Source organism: Mus caroli, unplaced genomic scaffold (assembly GCF_978045245.1).
Source record: "Mus caroli unplaced genomic scaffold, Mus_caroli_1 scaffold_13, whole genome shotgun sequence".
Taxonomy (NCBI): domain Eukaryota; kingdom Metazoa; phylum Chordata; class Mammalia; order Rodentia; family Muridae; genus Mus; species Mus caroli.
The window spans coordinates 68,563,813-68,585,866 of NW_028227268.1; the positions used below are offsets into that span (position 1 = coordinate 68,563,813).

The 22,054-nt window shown below is 37.6% G+C and overlaps 1 protein-coding gene across 3 annotated transcripts in view; it reads right to left on the minus strand.

Annotated features, from left to right (window-relative positions):
* Window positions 1–359: 359 nt before the first annotated feature.
* Fnip1 (folliculin interacting protein 1) overlaps window positions 360–22,054 on the minus strand; it is an 80,320-nt gene continuing 58,625 nt past the window's right edge. For all 3 annotated transcript variants that reach the window (XM_029483214.2, XM_021175416.3, XM_021175415.3), the window contains 7 exons: window positions 19,285–19,431; window positions 18,151–18,320; window positions 15,181–16,597; window positions 13,950–14,118; window positions 8,859–9,056; window positions 5,026–5,141; window positions 360–3,094 (listed from right to left, as the gene is read on the minus strand). In XM_029483214.2, coding sequence (XP_029339074.1) covers window positions 3,016–3,094; window positions 5,026–5,141; window positions 8,859–9,056; window positions 13,950–14,118; window positions 15,181–16,597; window positions 18,151–18,320; window positions 19,285–19,431 — 2,296 coding nt within the window. In that variant the 3' untranslated portion in view covers window positions 360–3,015. The remainder of the gene's footprint in view (window positions 3,095–5,025; window positions 5,142–8,858; window positions 9,057–13,949; window positions 14,119–15,180; window positions 16,598–18,150; window positions 18,321–19,284; window positions 19,432–22,054) is intronic.

Consider the following 22,054-nt stretch of genomic DNA (forward strand, 5'->3'; position numbering starts at 1 on the left):
TTTGGGTTGGTTGAGTTTGGTTTGGACTTAAAATTTCAATTTATCATTATGAATAGAGTTGGGTGTATGAATGAAAATACGACACTAAAATTACAATTATAAGAGCATACATTAAAACTTCTCTGAACATTATATGGTAACTATTCAGATTCCCTGGCAAAAGGTGGCAGCCAAAAATTCTTGGCATTTAGCTAAATTCTTAACAATCATTATTTTACTTAACTCTCACAATCTAATAAAGTATTAACAGATTCTGTCACTATAGAAAGGTCACATGCTCATCAATCTAGGTTGATATCCAGAGCCCAAACTGTCACACATGCCTCATTAACATATGAAAGAAACACAAACATTACCCATCAAATTGACAAGAGTGTTTATTGCACAAATTTCCCCTAGAACTGGGAGGTTATTATAATACAGGTGTACATTTGAGAAATGTATTCAGAACAACAAACAAGTATGTACATTGTATATATTCATCATCTAAATAACTTAAGAGAAAGCAGAACATTCTCATAAGACAGCTACCGGAGGGAGGCATTATGCAAATTGTTTTTAGTGATCATCTGCACTGTGTGCCAATGTGCAACAAAATGAAATCTGTAGTAGTATGTTTATTGCACTTAATATTTTCAAATTCAAAATTAAGACATTAATAAATGCAAGATATTTAAAAATCAAATCAATTAGTTAACATATACAGAAAATTAGTTTTAATCCTATAATATAAAAGATCCCTTTTTAATTTCCTGTAACAATAAACAGGTATTTTTATTATGCAGCACATATTTGTCTGTACCATTAAGTAGTTGAAAATTATTTTAAACAGGCCAAAACTCTTTTCACATTTATCACAGCCACACTGTAGTGAAGTAGCAGCTCATTCCTTGGGCTTTGAGTAAGTAAAGAATATGATGATAAAAGTATTACAAACTCAGGAATCCTATAAGGACTAGCGAGTTTTTAAGAAATGATAGGCCTTTCCAGCAAAGCTGAGTTTTGAGAATATTAGGTGCACAAGCCATTCACTTATTAAAGACTAGAATTACTAAGTAGTAATGACAGATTTCAAATAGAACTATGAAAAGTTCCATGTTCAAGAAAACATCCCAAAACATTATCTACCTGCTACACATATTATTCTGAGCCACAATCAAAAAACAATGTACAATGGCCCGTAGCGGAACTTTCCCAGACTCTAAATTCTAACAGAAATCTACTCACTGAATTTCAACAGAATACAACAGAGCAATTCCACTAACAGATGGGTTACAAGGACATCAAAAACAAAAACAAAACAAAACCCCCAAAAATCTCCACATCTATAAAAAAACCCTTTGGCACCAAGTCATCCATGGGAGACCCAGGCACTAACTGGAACCAACAAACAGAACCAGGGCCAACTGTAGATGCCCTAAATTTGGGGTTTATGTTCCATTAAAACATTCTATCTATTCTTTTCTAGTTGGAATTCTCTTGAACACACATAAAGAGTAAGATAAATGTAACCAGACACATAAATTCAAGATTCTGAAGACTATAAACCACAGAAATTTTTTGTTAATTACTGAAAAATTTAAATAGCAAGAATGGATATGTTATAATAAAATTATCCAGTAACCGAACACGTGGGTAGGGTTGTTGGGGGGGGGGGGTATGTTTTTCTTTTCTTTCTTTGTTTCTTTGTTTCTTTCTTTTCTTTTTTTTTTTTGAGCTAAACATTTTAGAATTAGTCAATGAAAACAGAAACCAACTTTAATTCTAGCATTATGTATATCTTAGCCCACACAAGCAGAGAGTAAGCTCTAATTCAGTATTCAAGTAAACTGAGGTAGTAGAGTATATTGAAAACATGATCTACCCACCTTTTTATTTACATTACTTACAAGAGTTTGGTTCCTTATTAGCCTTTCTTACAAGCAACAATCTGCACTATATACAAAGACAATGACAGATGATGAGGGGAAAGCTTTGAAAAGCAATCAACATTTGAAAGAAAGGAACACTTAAAGAAAGAACAATTTTTAAAGATATTACTTCTACTAGTGTAAATTGAGGATTGTTAGGAAATATTCTGCTCATATGGGTTTATAATGGTCGATACTGAAGTTTGTGGCCACCTGAGCATATTTTAAAAATACAGTATTTTTGCCATTGCTTTGGTGCACTTTTTAATCTTAATTTTTATTTATTAAATTAATATGTAAATATTGATAAGAATTAGCTTATTCTTAGAAAACAAATGGTAAAAAGTAGTATTCTTAGGGAATCTAGAACCTTGAGCCTCAAAAAGATTGGCTTAAATACATTTTAGAATGCGTGAAACAGAAAAATCATCAGAAGGTAGTATTTCAACATTATATACAATACTAGATGAAAAAATATTTTTTTAAAAAGGCATGTTTATCAATATTGTATTTCTACCCCTGCTTTTTTAAAAAAATAGATACATATGTACACTTGGGATGGGCACATGACATCTTCACTCATTCTGAGTTTCTCATAATTAACAGTTGTTTTTTTTAAAAAAAAATACTTAAATAACTAGAAATTAGTTGATCTGAATTGCAAAACAATAAACAAATCAAGGTCTTGCAGATTTCTGTACCTTAGAAATAAAAATTAAAAATCAGTGAATTGAAGATTTCTGACATTTGATCATGAGACAACTATTGCTATTCATGAGTTGTGACATTTTATAGAGTTTGTATGAGATTCCTGTATATTCACAGAAATTTCTAAGTTACACTTTGGCTTTTGCAAATTCCACCCCTCCACATACCCCCAATTATTTTGATTTAGTTTCACTTGGTTGAAAAATCTACCACTGCTCAGATGTCCAGTTAAAAATAAAAAGTCATCTGGTCTACACAGACCACAATGCGGGGTGATGAGTTCACCTAAAGCGTAATGCACAAAACAAACACAGCACGAACAGCAACAGCTCCACAGATACAGCGCCTGTCTCCTTGGTTTCTATTCAACTTTAAACAAAATTATCCTCTAGACATGTTAAAGGAGTATCTGAGCAACATATGGAGAGTGGGTGCTTGCCACTGCAGCCAGAAGAGGAAGGTCACTGGATTCGATCCTGAAATAAAGAAAAGACAACTCAGTTCAGGCTTTCTGTATCCAAACTATGAATCTTAGAGGCAACAGTCACTTCTATATGGCCAGTGAACCTCAGCACTGAGGTGCTTATCCTAGACAAAAGCAAAAGGGCAAGGAGCTAAAGATAACAACACCTGGAAAATTTCACCAACAGTAGCACCACAGACTCAAAGGAATGGACCCTTCTAAATGCAAAGGCAGCCAGGGAACAGACACAGGAAAGCACCACAGTTGACCTGACATTCATCAAGGGACGGATGTGCAAGAAATACAATTTACCAGTAATAAAATAATAGTCTGTGTGAGCTTTTAACCAAAAGTTCCTATAATATATGCTACAAGTAATGGAAATGTCTTGAAAATACATCATACCACAATGATTCAAAGAGGGCATGCTGTACAATTCAAATTATACACACATCTGTAATCCTGCAGTGAGGAGACTGAGAGAAGAAGATCACAAGCTTGAGGTCAAGTTAAGTTACAAGGGAAGTCCTGTCTCAAACAAAAATTTAAAAACTCTGTATGCTATTTTCCAGATCAGGAGTAACAATTTTAAAAGTCTGCTACAAGTCTGGTTATTTAATAAGTGATGGCTTTTTGTTCAGACCGTACTTTCCAGATTAGTGTTATCAGAATTATGTGTATAATAGTTTGTATGTACTTTAATTAAACAGTCTACTCCCAGGAACTTATGCTCACAGGACAAAATTTATTTTCATTCCAGCACTAGTTTATAACAGCAAACATTGTAAACTGTAAATTATATAAAGGAAGGCTATACAACCCTTAAAATGAGATCTAGCAGTATGCATCCATATGCAGAAATATTCAAGCTATGTTAGCTGCATTGCACAACAGCATACTGACAGAATATAAACCAATTTCTATTTTTATACATTTTAAAATTCAGTAACAATAAACAATGTCAACAGTGTTGATGTTGGGGTTGTAAGCTGAGGAAAAGTTGATGGTAGTTTACTTTCCATTTTATACCGAATGTACTATGAACTTGGGTTTATTAAATTATTTTAAAAATTAGTTTGATTTCTAAAGGTATTAATAAAGGTAGCACGTGCGCGCACGCACGCACACGCACACACACACACACACACACACACACACACACACTTTTCTATTTCCCAGGAAATTAAGATTATATGTTTCTGATTTTCCAAATACTAAAGAACCATTCTCTAAAAAACTTCACTGGAATTTGAACAACCTTTGGTATAGAATGTGAATAGTGTTAAAGTCAGAAATATTTGGAGTCATTAAATCATGTTCAGTCCTAATATCTGACAAAAGGACATGTTAATATACAACACTAGCCACTTCCAATTTGGATATTGCTTACACACTACAGAATGACTAAAGAATTGGGCAAGGGAGGGAGATGACATATAGCTCCAGTAGAGTATTAATAAGTGTGAGGCTATGAGGGTAAATGCCCAGAATGGATGACAAAAAAAAAAATTAGACTTTAACTTAGCTTGTCATACACACTGGATTCTAAATGATTGATGCTGATCCTTTTCCTTTTATAGAAATTAAATTTAGGGAGAAAAATCTTTAGTTCCTTTTATCATGTACACACAGACCATAGAAAAGCTGATAGCACATAATACAATAAGGCAACATTATGCTTGGAAACCAACTTCCTTTTCCTCCTTAGTTATCATTTCAGATAAGAGTTACTTTTCAGAGAGTAACTGCAGAGTAGGTCAAGGGCCTATGCATTTATATTAGTGGATAACAGAAATCTACTTTTCCAGGGTCAAAGAAAACTAAACACTAACAGTACCCAGACTCTAATAGGAAAAGATACACTATAATAAACAACAACAGAAAGCAGTTCCATGGAACATGACAAGAGACATAGAAAAGCCAGAAAAGAAACCATGAACGTACCCAAGAACCACTCCGAGCTCCTTGACATGAACACGCATCTGTCCCCTCAGGTACTCAGACAGCATTTTGCTCTTGAAGTATAACTCCTGTAACCGGTCTTCAAGGTGCATTACACACTGCAGTCAGGAAAGAACGAAACCCTGTTAGAAAAGCCTTCCAACTCTTTTGAGTAGTATCAAATTTCTTTCCTTGCTGGGGAGAGGACATGAGGAATAACAACAGAATTTTGCTAACTCCCAACATAGTTCAGGATGGCCTCAAATTCTTGGGTGCTGTATTATTAAAGTATCCACCACAACATCCAGGTAGCAAATTTCAGAGCGTCAAGTTTTTCACAATTCAATTTGGCTACGCCAACTAGAATTTATGTTCAGAACAAATTAGTATGTAGTTTTAGCTGAAAATGAGTATAAATCTACTTCAGGTCAGTATCAAAGATCAACTCCTACAACATTGTTCTTTTTAAACTGCAATAAAATTTACTCTCTCAACCATTTTAAATGTAAGATTCACCAGCATTCCAGATGTTGTTGCACAATGATCATCAGGATTCATTTACAAGACCATAAAACATACTTTAATTTCAAATCTGATAAATATATGTGCTTATATATTATAGATGTGTGTATGTATATATCACACATTCATACATGCATGCATACACACATATACACATATTCTCTCTCTAGAATAAAAAACAGTTTACAACAGTTCAAAGAATGAATAAGACCTTGCTGATTGAGGTTTCTAACCTAAAATAGTAAAACCCAAAATACATACATTTTGTTATTTTGTAATTAATTTGTTATATGTTTAGATGATTTTTTTCACATGATTAGTATTATAAATGCTTTAAGGGGAAAATGTGAATTTCAAGTAATAAACAATAAATTCCTTTCTAATGAAAATGAATTACTAAAAGCACCTGATAAAAAAATTACTTTATTACTAGCAAACACGACTGAGTGGTTGTGGAGGCTCACTGACTGTGCTGTGACACACATCTCATCTAGACTGAGTGGCTGTGGAGGCTCACTGACTGTGCTGTGACACACATCTCATCTAGACTGAGTGGCTGTGGAGGCTCACTGACTGTGCTGTGACACACATCTCATCTAGACTGAGTGGCTGTGGAGGCTCACTGACTGTGCTGTGATACACATGTCATCCGTAAGTCTTCTTAGGATAAAAATGCCTTTAAGAAAATGTTACCCTGGCCGGGCGTGGTGGCGCACGCCTTTAATCCCAGCACACGGGAGGAGGCAGAGGCAGGCGGATTTCTGAGTTCGAGGCCAGCCTGGTCTACAGAGTGAGTTCCAGGACAGCCAGGACTATACAGAGAAACCCTGTCTCGAAAAAAAAAACAAAACAAAAAACCAAAAAAAAGAGAGGAAGGAAGGAAGAAAGAAAGAAAGAAAGAAAGAAAGAAAGAAAGAAAGAAAGAAAGAAAGGAAAGAAAGAAGAAAATGTTACCTACAGAATATGTATATAGAGGCAATATAATTTATAATAATTATAATTTATTATAATTTATATTATTATTATTATTATTATTATTATTATTATTATTTTGAATTGGAAATGGGGTCAGGTATGTATCAAGGTAGTCATATACTTGCTATAAAGTTCAGGATGACTTCTGATTCTCCTGTCTCTGTCACCACCACTCTTGGTTTATAAGATGCTGGGGATCGACCCAGGGCTTTTTGCATAGAAGGTAAGCATTCTTACCTGGGCTATATCCGCTGCCCTAATACAGACCATTTTAAAGTCTATAACTGAGTGACACTAAGAACATCTATAATGTACAACTACAACCACCATCCACTTGAAAATGTCTTTTTATCACAAACTCTTCACCCAATCATAATTCCCTCCCTCCCACCCTCTAGTAACTACTAACTTATAAGAAAGCAGAGAGGAAAATCTTCTGTGACATATAATGAGAATGACGACAAAATGATTTTTTTTTTTTTTTTTGGATTTTTCAAGACAGGGTTTCTCTGTGTAGCCCTGGCTGTCCTGGAACTCACTCTGTAGACCAGGCTGGCCTCGAACTCAGAAATCCGCCTGCCTCTGCCTCCCAAGTGCTGGGATTAAAGGCGTGTGCCACCACTGCCCAGCTGACAAAATGGTTTTTTAAACATAACACCTAAAACATGAGCAACAAAAATTTTAGCTCTTAAAAATTTAGGTCTTTCCTCCAAGTTGAGCACATTTTTACATATGGCATAAAATAAGAATTCAAGAACATTTAAAAAAAATGTTGTTGTCTTTTGTTGAAAATACTTTTTCTTCTTTAATGTGGTCTTGGCACTATCACTAAAACCAATTCTATATGAAAAAGCTTAATTTTGGGCTCTTCATTTTATAATGAATGAAGAATGTCTGTCTGTACTCTGGTCTTCATTCTACTCCCACCATGCTTTGACTGTAGTAGCACTCTAAGTTTTGAAATCAGGTTTTGCTGTTGTTGTTTTCTAAGCTAGTTTTCACTGTGTAGCTCAGATCTTGTGAGAATGACATGCATGTACCATCATGCCTGGGTACTTTCCTTTCAAAATTATTTTGGCTTATTGCATTCTCCTGATGTTCTATATGACTGGATTAAATAGGGCTTTCTACTGTTTTGAAAAATAGTTTGATTTTTAAAATTTTATATATGTGTCTATACATGTATGTTTGCCTGCATATCTGCATGTGTGCTATATGTATGCAGTATCCACACAGACCATCAGATGACGATTGTGAGCTACCCCATAGGTAATGGGAACTGAGCTCAGGACGCCTGGTAGAGCAGAGGTGCCTGAATCCTTCATCCTCTTGTCACTGGTGTGGTCACAACACTTAGCTCAGAACTGCTTAATTTCCTTTTCAGTTTACTCATGGCTAGAATATAGAATATCTTATTTTTACATGTCTTTTCTCCTGAAAATTCTATCAGTTTTTCTCATGAGATATGTTTTTTCTAGATTATGTCATTTGCAAATAAAATTAAGTCTATCTTCCTTTCCAATTTTGAATTATTTTGTTTCTGTTTTCACATACTAATTCTGGCTACTGCTTAAGTACCATGCTAAGCTAACGTGTTAAGAATAGGTTTCTTCATTACTCCTCCTGGGGCAGCTTTCAGTCTTTTGACACTGAGCAATGCTTCTTGGTATTTTTCATACGGACACAGAGAGCTTTGAGCCATGCTATCTTATAGTTTTAACATGAAAAAGAATGAGCTCCTGAAAGTGGGACAAGTGTGAAGAGGCTATCACTGTCACACCGTGGAATTATTCAAAGTCCTGATATGATGATGGAATCCGAAAAGACATCCTATTCGAACCATGAGTACTGTATGGCCATACTACATGTGACCAAAAATCTGGCTCCTAAAATCAGACAGCACAGATTTAAGAACATCCCTTTCATTCTTAGCTCACAGATGAATGGCCTTAGTAATAGATTGTCTCATATGCCAGAGATGGAAAAATCCATTATCTGGGTCCTAGTGAGGGCTCTTTTCAGATGATGGACAGCTGCCTTCTCACTGTGTTCTCACAGGGTAGAGACAGAACAATCTCAATCTTTCGTCCTTCGTGGACCACTAGTCCTCTCATGTGAACCAACATGCAAGACCTAGACCACCTGAGTGATCTAATCTAACCTTCCAAAATATCTCAGCTCTAGATTATGTCTCCACAATGGTTGTGGAGGTAATACTCATTATAATACTTCTTTCAGCAAAGCACTGATAAAAGCTAGTGAGAATATTTAGTGTGTGTACATATTTAGGCAAGTTCACTTAGCACAGTACTCAGTCATTCAAATCTTACAATACTTACAAAGTTTGGAGATAAATTATGTTTATAAAGCTGAAGAGTGGAATGAAGCAGGTTGGAAACAAGACTAGAGACCAACACCTCCTTTCCCAATTTATTATCTGTTACTCGTCTCTGACTGCTGGCCACTTGAACAGTCCATTTATCCATATCAGCTATAATACAGACAGCTTCTGCTATTGGTTCATCTAACACTGGATGCTGGAAAGAAAAGAATTCAGTCTATGGTTAGCAAAGTTTTCAAAGGTAATATAAGTAGAACAAATCAATTAATAAAAAAGCAGAAAAATATATTAAATAAGTTATTACCAAAGAACCCTTGAAAGAAAATACAATAATAAATACATTGAAATATTTTATAGAAATCATCACACATACTTTATATCTATTAATGAAGCTTTGTATCTTTAAATCTATAATTTAACTTTTCCTAATCTTTTCGATCAACCACTCACAAACCCGTATGCTAGACAACAGAAAGAAAACAGTTCTTAGTTTAAAAAGTCCAAATCTTTCAAAATACAGAAGACTTTCTTTCTTTTTGACATAAACCTATTTGTATAAATGGGACAATTGTAAAATTCTGTGCTATCAGCCATCAATGTGCCTCAGGACCACAGGAGAGATCCAGTGCTGCCCTGAAGCACATTACTGCCGGTGTGCATTAACTTTTTTATTTGTTAGGACCTGCAGGCAGAACATAGATACAAAGGAGAACAAGTCCTAGGCATAGTTCATTCTGAAGAGAAGTCTGGCAGGACCTTGAGGCAGGAACTGAAACAGAGACCATAGAGGAATTCTGCTTGTTTGCTTGCTCAGCTTGCTTCCTTATACAACCCAGAACCACATGCCAAGGGGTGGTACCACCCAAGTGGGCTATGTGATCCTACATCAATCCCCAAGAAAATACATCACAGACTTGCCTACAAGATAATCTGCTGGAAACGCACTTTCTCAATTGATGTTCCCTCTTTCTAGTACACTGACATACAAGCAAAAGGCCATAAGGCAGAAGGCTGTACTTTTGGGCTTCCCTCAGAGGATCAAACACTTTATACCAAATGTTAAAAATAACAATTAATGCCAGGCAGTGGTAGCGCACGCCTTTAATCCCAGCACTTGGGAGGCAGAGGCAGGTGGATTTCTGAGTTCAAGGCCAGCTTGGTCTACAGAGGGAGTTCCAGGAAAGCCAGGGCTACACAGAAAAACTGCTTTGAAAAACAATAGTAAGATAGATAGCAACTAGGTACACAGTATTTCTATCAGTAATACAGTCCTGCATTGCTGAGTACTTCATTATCTTTTATTATTTTGATAGGTTATAGGCTTAAAAAAAAAAAAAAAAACACTGGAAAAAGAAAAGAGCAACAAAACCGAGAGTAAAAGGCCTTTCTCCTCTCACTTCTATCATTACAGTACTGACAAAGCTAGATCAGTAAATTTGCTCCTACATGATCCCAAGTTTGGCATCCTCAACATCCATTCCTTTGTCCAGTTAATGATCAACCACTCTAAATAAAATTCTTTCCCAGATAGTAGACAAGGAAGTTATCAATCTTTAAAAGAGAGTAAAACAAAAATCCTGTTCCAGATCTAGCAGGAACTGGAGAGGCAGAAGAGAGAACACTGCAGTGTGGGTAAGCACTACAGGTGAGAGATGAAAAACACGGCAGCTCCTTAGGAAGAGACAATGTGAGAAAGAATCAAGTAAATGTATGTGGCTAAAGTTTTGAGAAATGGTACTGAGAGATGGGAGAGACGGGTAGTAAACAAAAAGGCTGGAGAGAGTCAACATGCTGGTATATACCTATAATCTTAAACTCAAGAGTACCCTGAACCATACATAGAGGCAAGCTTCTCTTCCCTGTTCTCTCAGCCCTCTGGGCCAAGCCAAGCTGCTCTGAGTAGTCTGATAGCCCAGGGAAACTTCCATTCTCCTGTCACTTCTCTGCCCCCTTCATTGGACCTGAGAATCCTGAACCATACAGCCTACAGATAGCCATCAGAGGTCTGTCACACCAGGAACACCAAGGTTCACCTCCCTCCCAGTACCTACTACAACAAGGATACCCAGGGACCAAAACCATCCAGATAGCTAAAGGCCCTCAAAAGAACACAATCAACAAGAGCCGGGGCAATAGGACACCTCCAAAGCACAGCTACACTACTACAGGAAGCCCTGGATATCCTAACACAACCAAAGCACAAGAAAATGATCTTAAATGCAATCTTATAGAGATAATAGAGGCCTTTAAAGATGAACTGAATAAGTCCCTTAAAGAAATATAGGAAAATACAATCAAACAGAGGCCTTTAAAGAGGAAACAAATGTTATGGGTTTGGTTTATTGCTTGTGTTATGTTAGTTGGGTTCCCAAATTACACAGGAATTCCCATGTCTGCATGTAAAATGCCATGGTCCCTGCCCCTAGTTGGCTCTAATTGGTAAATAAAGTTGCCTGTGACCAATGGCTGGGTAGGGAGACAGAGGTGGAACTTTAGATTTCCTGGGCAAGGGACCATGGGAAGAAGGCGGCTTTAGAATTGCTATGCTGTATGTAGCAGAAGATGGCCTAGTCGGCCATCATTGGGAAGAGAGGCCCCTTAGTCTTGCAAACTTTATATGCCCCAGTACAGGGGAATGCCAGGGCCAAGAAGTGGGAGTGGGTGGGTAGGGGAGCAGGGCGGGGGGGGGGGGGGTATAGGGAACTTTCGGGATAGCATTTGAAATGTGAATAAAGAAAATACCTAATAAAGAAAATATCTAATTAAAAAAAAAAAAAAAAAAAAAAGAATCGCCATGCTGGGGAAGCAGCATGATCAGGCTTGAGAACTCAGGAAAAGGTATATGGCCATATAAGAATAGGGGAAGAGGGGGCTGGTGAGATGGCTCAGTGGGTAAGAGCACTGACTGCTCTTCTGAAGGTCTGGAGTTCAAATCCCAGCAACCACATGGTGGCTCACAACCATCTGTATGGAGATCTGACCCCCTCTTCTGGAGTGTCTTTAAAAAAAAAAAAAAAAAAGAATCGGGGAAGAGTTGTCCTAGGGGCCCCTCTCCCAATTGGGTCTGAGGTAGCAAAACTGGAATATAGATTTTCTGCTTAGGGCATATTAAAAATAAGGCTGTCTCCCCCACGCCCCCCCCCCCCGTGTGTGTGTGTGTGTGTGTGTGTGTGTCTTCCAAGAATCGCAGCATTGGGGTGGTGAAGCACACATGCACCAGTTGGGGAGTTAAGACGAGATTAACCATACTACTTTTACAAACAAATAAATCCCTTAAAGACATACAGGAAAATTAAACAGATGAAGAAAATAAATAAAACTGTGCAAGACCTGAAAGTGAAAGTAAAAGCAATAAAGAAGACACAAACTGAGGGAATCCTATAGATGGAAAGCCAAGGGAAGAGAACAGGAACAACAGATGCAACCATCACCAATAGAATACAGGAGATGGATAGCGAGCAAGATACATCAGTCAAAGAAAATGTAAAATCTAAAAAATTTCTGACACAAAACATCCAGGAATTCTGGGATACCATGAAAAGACCTAACCTAAGTATAATAGGAATAGAAGAAGGTAGAGTCCAAGCTCCAAGGCCCAGAAAATACTCTCAACAAAATCATAGAAGAAAATCTTCCCAACCTAAAGAAAGAGATGACTATAGAACACCAATTAGACTAGACCAGAAAAAAATCCCACCCAACACATAATAATTAAAATACAAAATCTACAGAACAAAGAAAGAATATTAAAGACGGCAAGGAAAAAGGCCAGACAGTAGCATTTTGTTCTCTGAGAGACTCCAACCAGCAGCCGACTCAGACAGATACAGACACCCACAGCCAAACAGTGGATGGAGCTGGGGGACTCTTATGGAAGAACAGGAGGAAGGACTGTGGGCCTGGAAGGGAATAGGAACTCCACAGGAAGACCAACAGAGTCAACAAACCTGGACCCTTGGGGGACTCTCAGAGTCTGAACCACCAACCAAAGAATATACACGGACTGGACCTAGTCCTGTCCCCACATATGTAGCAGATGTGCAGCTTGGCCTTCATGAGGGTCCTAAACAATTGAAACAGGATCTATCCCAAAAACTGTGGTATATGTTCTACTAGCTGAGCTGCCCTGTCTGGACCCACTGTGAAAGAAAGCCTCACAGAGACTTAAAGTGCCAGGGTAGGGGTAGTCACCAGGGGGGACCCCACCAGCTCAAAGGAAGAGGAGAGGGGGAATGGGGGAGAGATTGTGGGGGGGGTGACTGGGAAAGGGACAGTGAGTGGGATATAAAGTGCATAAGTAAAAAAATAAATAAATAAAATTATAAAAAAAATACTTGAGATTAAGAATTGAAATTTTTAGGTCAGTTTATGCTATACAGCAAGACTATTTCAAATCCAAGTCAAAACAAAATAACCCCCCAAACTACCAACACAACCAAAATGAGCAAACAATACCATTACCTCACAACAAAAAACCCAATGACTTGGAATAGAAGGTCCTTCCATATCTGAAAAGGGCATCTATCTACAAAAGCCCTATCAATAACATTCCTAATAGTGAAAGACTCGGTGGCTTTCTTCTAAGATAGGGAGCAAGATAATACCATCTTCTGTATGTCTTTCTTTCCATGTACCACTGTACAGATTTGAACCAATATAATCAAGACTGGAATGGAAAATGTAACATTGTTCACTTATAGCATGAATCATGTGTAAGAACTCCAAGGATTTAATATAAAAACTAACACAAGAGTTAAAAGCTCAGGAAAGCTACAAAATAAAAGATCAACACACAAGATCAGTTCTGTTTCTTTATATAAGCAATCATCTGACAAGGGAATTAAATACTCTTTTGGAAATCTCAAATTATTGATACTATGAGTATCTAAATTTTTTTTATTTCAAATTTCCATTTGGAAGATTCCTAGATTCGATTCTTGTTTTCACAATGGTAAATACAAAGACAGAGGTGCTATATATGAAGTCACAGATTCAGAGAACAATAACTATGTTATATGGTCACAGCTTGGCTAAAACTAAAATACCAGTTTTGCTTTAAATATGTTCAAGATCTATGAAGGTATCTCACCTGCACAGCATGAGACAAATCTGATACCAGGCACTGACGGAGCCTCTCATCATTTCCAATTCCTTGAAGAACAAAGTCAGGAACATAAGATGAGCAGTAGCCACCCAGCAAAGATCTTCCAAAGTTGGCAATGTTGGGCTGAATAGCACTCACTTCAATCAATTTTGACCTGAAAGAAAGATGACCAAGGAAAAGAAATCTAGTAATACTCATCTTTTACCAGAGGCGGAAGATGGGGTGGGAAAGGTTATGAACTCTGCTAGTTTGTCTTTCCAGTACCCTTGCTGCTTATAAAACTACGTAAGGAATAAAATTAGCCTTAAATAAAAATGCCTCTAGGACTAAAACAAACAACAAAATACTGTTCTCTCGTGGAGGAGGTCTCAAAAACAGCATGACTCTTTTATAAAAGACTTTAGGAGGCTGTACCTTACAAATATTTGTAACACATTCCTAATACAATCAGACTATGAAAACCGGTGTGTAAAACAAAGAAAGTAGCTAAAAATCTGGGTCTGTAGGATTTCAAAGCAGGGATATTCTCCTTGCATACTTGACCTCAAATACATATTCCCTCTTTGTGCAGGCTAAATTTATTTATTCCCTACCACATCAAAGATTCTCCCTAAGTGCCAGGCTTGCCATGGTCCATTTTGGAATGTGTATATGCGTCCTTCACTCCAAAATGGTCTGAAAACTAAGCAGAGATCAGCTTCCTACAGTTCACTTTTTTTTTTTTTTTGGTCCAGACAGGGTTTCTCTGTGTAGTCCTGGCTGTCCTGGAACTCACTCTGAAGACCAGGCTGGCCTCGAACTCAGAAATCCACCTGCCTCTGCCTCCCAAATGCTGGGATTAAAGGCGTGTACCACCACTGCCCCCCCAACCCCAGGCATTCACTTCTATTCTTTGATGCCTCCAGAAGGGATGATGTGGGGAATAGTCTTCAATTCTCCTTCTGAGTAAAAGAGAATTTAACCAGCATAATAACATTAAAAATTATTTTATTAATCATTACTTTGGGTACAGTGGGCAACTCTTGGGAATCGGTTCTCTCTTTCCACTGTGAGTTTCAGGAATCAAACTCAGATCATCAGGCTTTTTACTGCAGAGCCATCTTGGAGCCCTAACCTCTTTTTAAAGTTAGTTGCCCCCAATCTCTAGAGACTGGCTAAACCAAAGAATAGTACGTGCTTTAGCAGGGGCTGTCTCAGAAGGGAACTTTCTACTTACCCAGGAAAAGGTATCTCATCCTCTTCTGCCCAGTCTTCCTGATCCCCTCCACAGTAACTGCCAGCTTGTCTCCTTATGTCAGGACCTGTGTCTTCACTCTCACTATCTCCAAGGGCACTATCTGAACTTTCATTTCTTGGAATGTCCCATTCAGTTCCTACAGCATTTTTTTTGTCTGAACTCTCTTTATCCCCATGGGGGACAAGAATGGAGAGGGAATTCCTCTGGTCCTGCTGAGGAAAGCAGGCATTACATGAATCTTGATGAACTGTTTCTATACATTTACAAAGCTCACTTTTCTGTTTGTTAGTTTTTGTATACAATCTTTTTGGATACTCCAACATACAGCAATACTCTTTACTATCTGTACTTGTTTTAATTGGAACATCATCAATAGTCCTGGTTTCGATTGAATCATCATTAAAATATTCATCAAACAAGCTCATGCTTTCTGGCTCTGAATGACTCCAACAAGGAAGCTCACAGGACTCTGCAGAAACCATGTTCTGTGTGCCAGAGTCTTCAGATTGGTCCTTAGTTATTTTACTGTCTTGATGCTTATCAGTCACTCCTCTGTCTTCCTTTAGTGGTTTGCTGTGATGTTTGTTAATCTGATCCACCACAGCCTGACTCCGAAGTTCAGTATCTGAATCAGGTGACATAGAATCTCCAATCAAGAACGTAACCTTTGTCTGAGTTACCTCACAGGAAAATGCACTGGGCACATTCTTATCTGGAGGTTTCTTTTCAACAACTATTCCTGTGGGTCTCATTGCTGTGCCTGTGTGATTATCTGAATCCAGCAATTCCTTATTCTGCCAGGATTCTTCTCTTGGTTCCAAGCATGTCTCTGACAACACACATTTGTCTGCTGGAGCAGATCCTGTACAAACAACTGTCTCTAACTTGGTGTCAAGGCAAGTTCTTAATTTATCTCTGTACTGTTGAACATCAACAGCATTTTCTTCTTGGCAGTCAGGAGGAGAAATCTTTTGGCATTCATCTGAAATTCCTAGCAATTCCTTAGAGTGGTCTTGAGTATCTTCTCTTTCTGGTTGTGACACATTCTCTGTATTTTGCCCAAGGAGTGGATGACTGCAATATTTACAGTTACAGTTGGGAGTTCTTGTCTCTTCCGACTCTTTAAAGAGCAAGCTGCTTTTGTTTCTATGCATTGTGATTAGCACATACTCTGATTCCTCTATTTCCCCCTTTTCTAAAGTGGTAGTAATCACTGTGCCTGGCATAACAATGGCTTCATCTTCTCCATTTTCTAAAAGATGGGTTTCTTGAAGTTCAGAGCATCTGATGAAGTAAGTAAGAAAATAAAGCAGTCTCTGGACCAGGTCTTGTCTTTTGCCAACGACTACAGTTCTTGCTAACCGTACAGGAGATCCAATAGCGCCATACAAATCTCCTACAATAAAAAAGATCAGTTAAGAAACACACAGCTAAACAGTCTTTCAATCATGAGAAACCTCCTCATACAGTTCATAATTTACTCTTAAGTACTTTAAAAGATGACTGATTATTCAAGAAAGTAGGATAAGGTGAGAGGTTTTAACCAGGGAGAAAGGTGAACAGGTTTTTTTTGTTTTTGTTTTTTAGCTGTGTTTCTAAACAGCTGTGTGGTTTTAAAACCTCAAAGAGCTAGTTCTCAAAGTCAAACTTAAAAATAAGAATATTCTCTACAATAGGTGTGACACAAAGGACATATAAAGAAAGTCATAATCAAATACAGAAAGGAAAAACACAGTGCTGCAGGCTGAGGAGAGGGACAGTGGTGGCATGGAGCACAGCAGGAGGAGTTGTGGGGTTTTGTTGTTGTTTTATGGGTCAAATCAAACCTTTAGCTCAAGTGCAAAACAAAAACTTATAAATGTGAACAAATACATCAATACAAATCCCTTTTACAAGTTTTCAATATGCTTATTTAAAATCCTTTACTTTTGTGTTATAAAGCATAATATTTTTTTGAAAGAATGAACATGAATCTTAAATAAATATATGCTGCAGACAGAATTGTGATAAATGTTTTCCTCTGGCTAATAAATTGGCTAGAATATTACAATATCATTATTCTAACATAATCCTCTCAATTCTCACTAACTATCCAATGAACTGAAACTGCTTTGGCCTGGTGAGTCTTTCATGGAAGGTCCCACCTGACTCTCTTCATCTTTCTTTTGGCTTTTTGAGACAGGGTTTCTCTGTGTAGCCCTGGATGTCCTGAAACTCACTTTGTAAACCAGGCTGGCCTCGAACTCAGAAATCCACCTGCCTCTGCCTCCCAAATGCTGGGATTAAAAGCGTGCACCACCACCGCCCGGCTTCCACTTCATCTTCTTAAAGTTAACCTTTGCATGGCTGTTCTCTAAAGCCCTCTCCTAAACTTCACTGCACAATAGTTTAACACTAGAATGGGAAGAATCCCTCACTGTACAGAGCTCAGCCTTCTTTATCTCTTCTGCTGTAAAGCATCTCAGGTAGACGTGCCCAACTGTGCAAAGACTAACTTCCCTGCCTTGGCTACCACTCAACTTCCATTTCACATAATTTATTAATGCAGTACAATTATTGTAAAAAATACATGCTGCCTATAGTATCATGAGTATAAACCTCTTAAAATGATAACATTATTCATCTGCCATTACATTCTCTTATGCTCTGTGCACAGAGCCTTAGATACAACTATGCACTAAAAAAAAAAAAATCACCACAGAATTTGATATTGATTTAATATATCAAAGTTAAAGCAGCTACAGTATGCTCCTTCTATTCCACCCACAGTTCTTTAGCTTTAAGGAATGTGAGCAGGCAGAAGACAACAGGACAGCTTAGCAGATGTGAAAGGGTGAGTATCAGAGAGACACTCTAGAATAAAACTGACAAAAGGAAGGAGTGTAGTTAGTTTTTACTTAAAAGTGAGTTTTAGGTTTATATACAGTATATGATGTTCAGACTACATACCAAGTTGTGCCCAAAGAGGGTTATATGGATGAGTCTTTGCCAACATGCCCACACTCTGAGAGGAATGTTTTTCTAAAAATATTTTTATAGGTGGCTGTCCATTTGGCATGACTGTTGGAACCCAGGCAAGATGATTGGTCAAAACTGCAGTAATGAGAGCTGGCAAGAATCTGAAAACAAAATGTATTCTATTACACTCCAATCTGCACTCCTGAACTTTAAATAAATAAAATGTTTGCTAGAGTAAACAATGAGAATGTGTATTCAAAGGTTACTCAGCGGCAGTTATTAAAAAGAAGAGGTGAAAAGAAAACACAGGTACACCAACTGGGAAATGAGCACTTATGTTTCCTTGAAAAGCAATTCAAACTTTAATAGTAAAACACTGACAATTTCAGATTACAATTAAAAAAATTAAACAAAAAAAGCTTTTTACTTAAAATATGAATCATTTTCAGTATTTAATCTGCCCAGTTCACTAATGAATCAGTGAACAGGTCCCTAATTTTCAAATTTCCAGTTGGTGGGAAATAAGTGAATGAAAGTATTAAGTAACCTTTATCATTAACTAGGATGACAACATCTGAGTCACTTGTGTATACTAAAAGCTTGAGAAACAGCAAGAAGGAAAACTAGGGTAAAACAGCTGGAGAGTCTCACAGCAAGCCCCAGCATGTTGGTCGGTCACTCAGTCGGCCCAGCAAGCTGCTCTCACTGCAGCCCAGCTCACCTCCACTTCTGCTTAGTGTTTGAGGAAAGTCGCCTTGTCACTCACAAGGAAATAAAATTCTAACAATGGAATCTGAGTCCTTCCTTATATTTTTACACTTCATGAAACAAAACTATCATAAATGAATGCAATTCATACACACACAAAATTGGAATCCTTGGGGAATTCTCTAACATCAGGAATTTTAATTAAGCATAAAGATATGCTCATTTTTATTCATATAGTTCTGCAGTACTCTTCCATATCCTATCATTGGATCATCTTAGGATAGCTTAGCCATAAATAAGTAATAATTAAGACAAAGAGTTATTCTTCTAATTCTATAATTAAGCTTGACTTCAATGCAGACACAGTTATAGTAAAGTAACATATATAGTTAACCAAATAAATAAAGTAAGCCATACTGATTTTTGGAGGCATTTTCCATTAGAAAAGTGAATTCCTTCATGAAACGATGGCAAAGCTGGTTCTTCTCTGGAGTCCCTGACATCATTGTAAGCCAGACAGGTTCCCCAATTCTTGGCATTGTGTAAAGATTACAAATTGTTGTTCTAAAAAGAAGAAAAAACATTGTAAAATTTATGGTTCTCCAAATGACATACTCTTAAAGGCTATGCTGCCTATGCTGCCAACTGAAGACTTTCTCCTAGATTATTAGAATTTCTGAGGGAGGGGAAAGAAAGGTCAATGCAACCCGCTTTTCCTTCTTCACCATCAGCTAGTGGCATGGGGAGTGCATTCTGTAGGTGAAGGTGAAGGTGAAGGCGCTAGCTTTGGGCCTGGTGCTGGTGCTGGTCCTTTCCCCCACTGACAGTGTCCTTAGATCACATTATTTTCCTAATTTAGACACCAGGTTTCCTTAGATCACATTATTTTCCTACTTTAGACACCAGGTTTTTCCCATCTATTAAGCTAAAGGATTGTGCTAGGTTCTTTCTGGATCCCCTTCCTACATTAAAGTTCTAAAATATATGTTCTACATAAGCCAACTACAAATTATTACCACATACAAAACAAAAACAACCCAGCTACCCATCCATCTACCAACACAGCTAATTTGTGTCACCATGCCAACGACACACATTAGGAGGATGAGAACATATATGATCTATTTTATGATGAGACACATATGATCTATTTATCTCTCTCTTGCCTTTCAACAAAGGAAAGACTACTGCACAGTCACTACAGTGCTTTCCTAGTTGTCCTAACATACTCTATCCCGAAGCCCTCAAAGCATATTTGTTAATTTTCTCCTTTTACATAAGTATTTATTCAACTAAGATATTCACTATATTAACCAAGGTGAGTTTTAGAAGCTTTAGGAACAAGTAAATCTGGTAAGTAAGTCAGGGCTCCCAGAGTCTGAACCACCAGCCAAAGAACATACACGGGCTGGACCTAGACCTCCCAGCAGCACATATATACAGCTTGGCTTTCATGTAGGTCCTGAACGACTACAGCAGGGGCTATCCCAAAAGCTGTTGCCTGTATGTGGGCTGCTTTGTCTAGCCTCAGTGGGAGAGAAAGCACCTATCCTTGCACAGATTTAAAGTGAAGGGATGGGGAATACACAGGGAGGCGGGGCACCCTCTCAGAGGAGAAGGGGGGCCAGGGAAAAATTGTGGGAGGGGGTGACTGGGAGGAGGGCAGTGAGTGGGAAATAAAGTGAATAAGTAGAAAAATAAAATTAAATTTAAAAAGAGAAAGAAACAAGTAAATCTGGCATCCACACAACAGTAGTTCCATTCTCTACAGCAGCATTTTCAGTTTCCAACCTTGATGCAAACGCACTACATTAGCAATGCCTGTGCAGTAACCATTGGCAGTAACAGAACAACTGAAACATGAGTCCTGAGATGGAAGAACTAAAGTGATTCAAGTTGTATTAAATAAATAGCCTCATACAGCTATGGGCACAAACTATATTAAAAAGTATAGTTCTAGGAAATTCTTTGAAATCTCCAAAAATTCTATTACCTGTTTCAGTAAACTTCTTTAGCAACTAGAATCTACAAAAGGAAAAGAATTCTTTTGCCCATACAAGTTTTCCTTTAGACAGAGAATGCTCTAGCACATCCATGGAAATCAGGAGCCATCTTATAGGAGCTGGTTCTCACTTTCTCCCTCGGTGACACAGGCTCTCTTGTTTCTCCTACACTGTAGACTCCAGGCCAGTAGGCTCATGAGCTTCCAGACAGCTCTCTTTTCTCCAGCCCAGCAAAATGTTCTTAGTTCTTATTCATTTATAAGTTCTCTGCTGTGACTTTTTTTAATGCTCTCCCAACTTACTAAAAATCACTGACGAGAACTTATAAATGAGTGAGAACTAAAGACATTTTGCTGGGCATTGTGGCACATGTATGCAATCTCAACCCTTGAGAGAGGAAAGAGGACTGCTCTAAGTGCAGGTTCAACCTGGCCTACAAAGTGAGTTCCAGGCCAGTCAGAGATATATAGTGAGATCCTGTCTCAAAAATCCCCAAACAACAATGAAGAATTAATGATATTTTAAGTAAAATTTAAAAAAAAATTTTATAACAAGAATTTTATAGATTAAGAATGCTATAAAATATTAATATAACACAAATTAGTAATAAAATATAAACTTTATATTTTAATTTCTGTGAGTGCTTGCTGATTATATACATATGCATCACATTTGCCTGGTGTCTTCTGAGACCAAAGGATAACATCACATTCCCTAGAACTGAGGTTATAAATGGTTGTAAGGTGCTATGTGTAGGCTGAAAACCATGAATCCTCCTGCAAGAGCAGTACATGATCTCAACTGCAAAGTCACCACCTCTTGTGCACCCCCATACACATTTTAAAATTTAGTTATGATGTACTCATTGTTCTAGTTACCTTACTATGCCTAAAGAAATGGATGCCTTAACTAGGCTAATGAAGTTTCACTTGAACTAAGATAACCCTATACCTATCTTGACAGAACAATCTATACTTCTGTTCAAACATGGACTCTTCTCATATGTGTGTTTCAAGTGGTCTAGGATTAAAGCTACATCCCAACAACTCCCAAATGTGATTTAACAACATAATGACCAACAGCCTGACTGAATTACATTCTCATATGGCTAGAACATGAAAGAAATGTAAAAATGCATTTCCAGCACTCTGGAGGCTAAGGCAGGAGGACTGAAAGTACCAAAT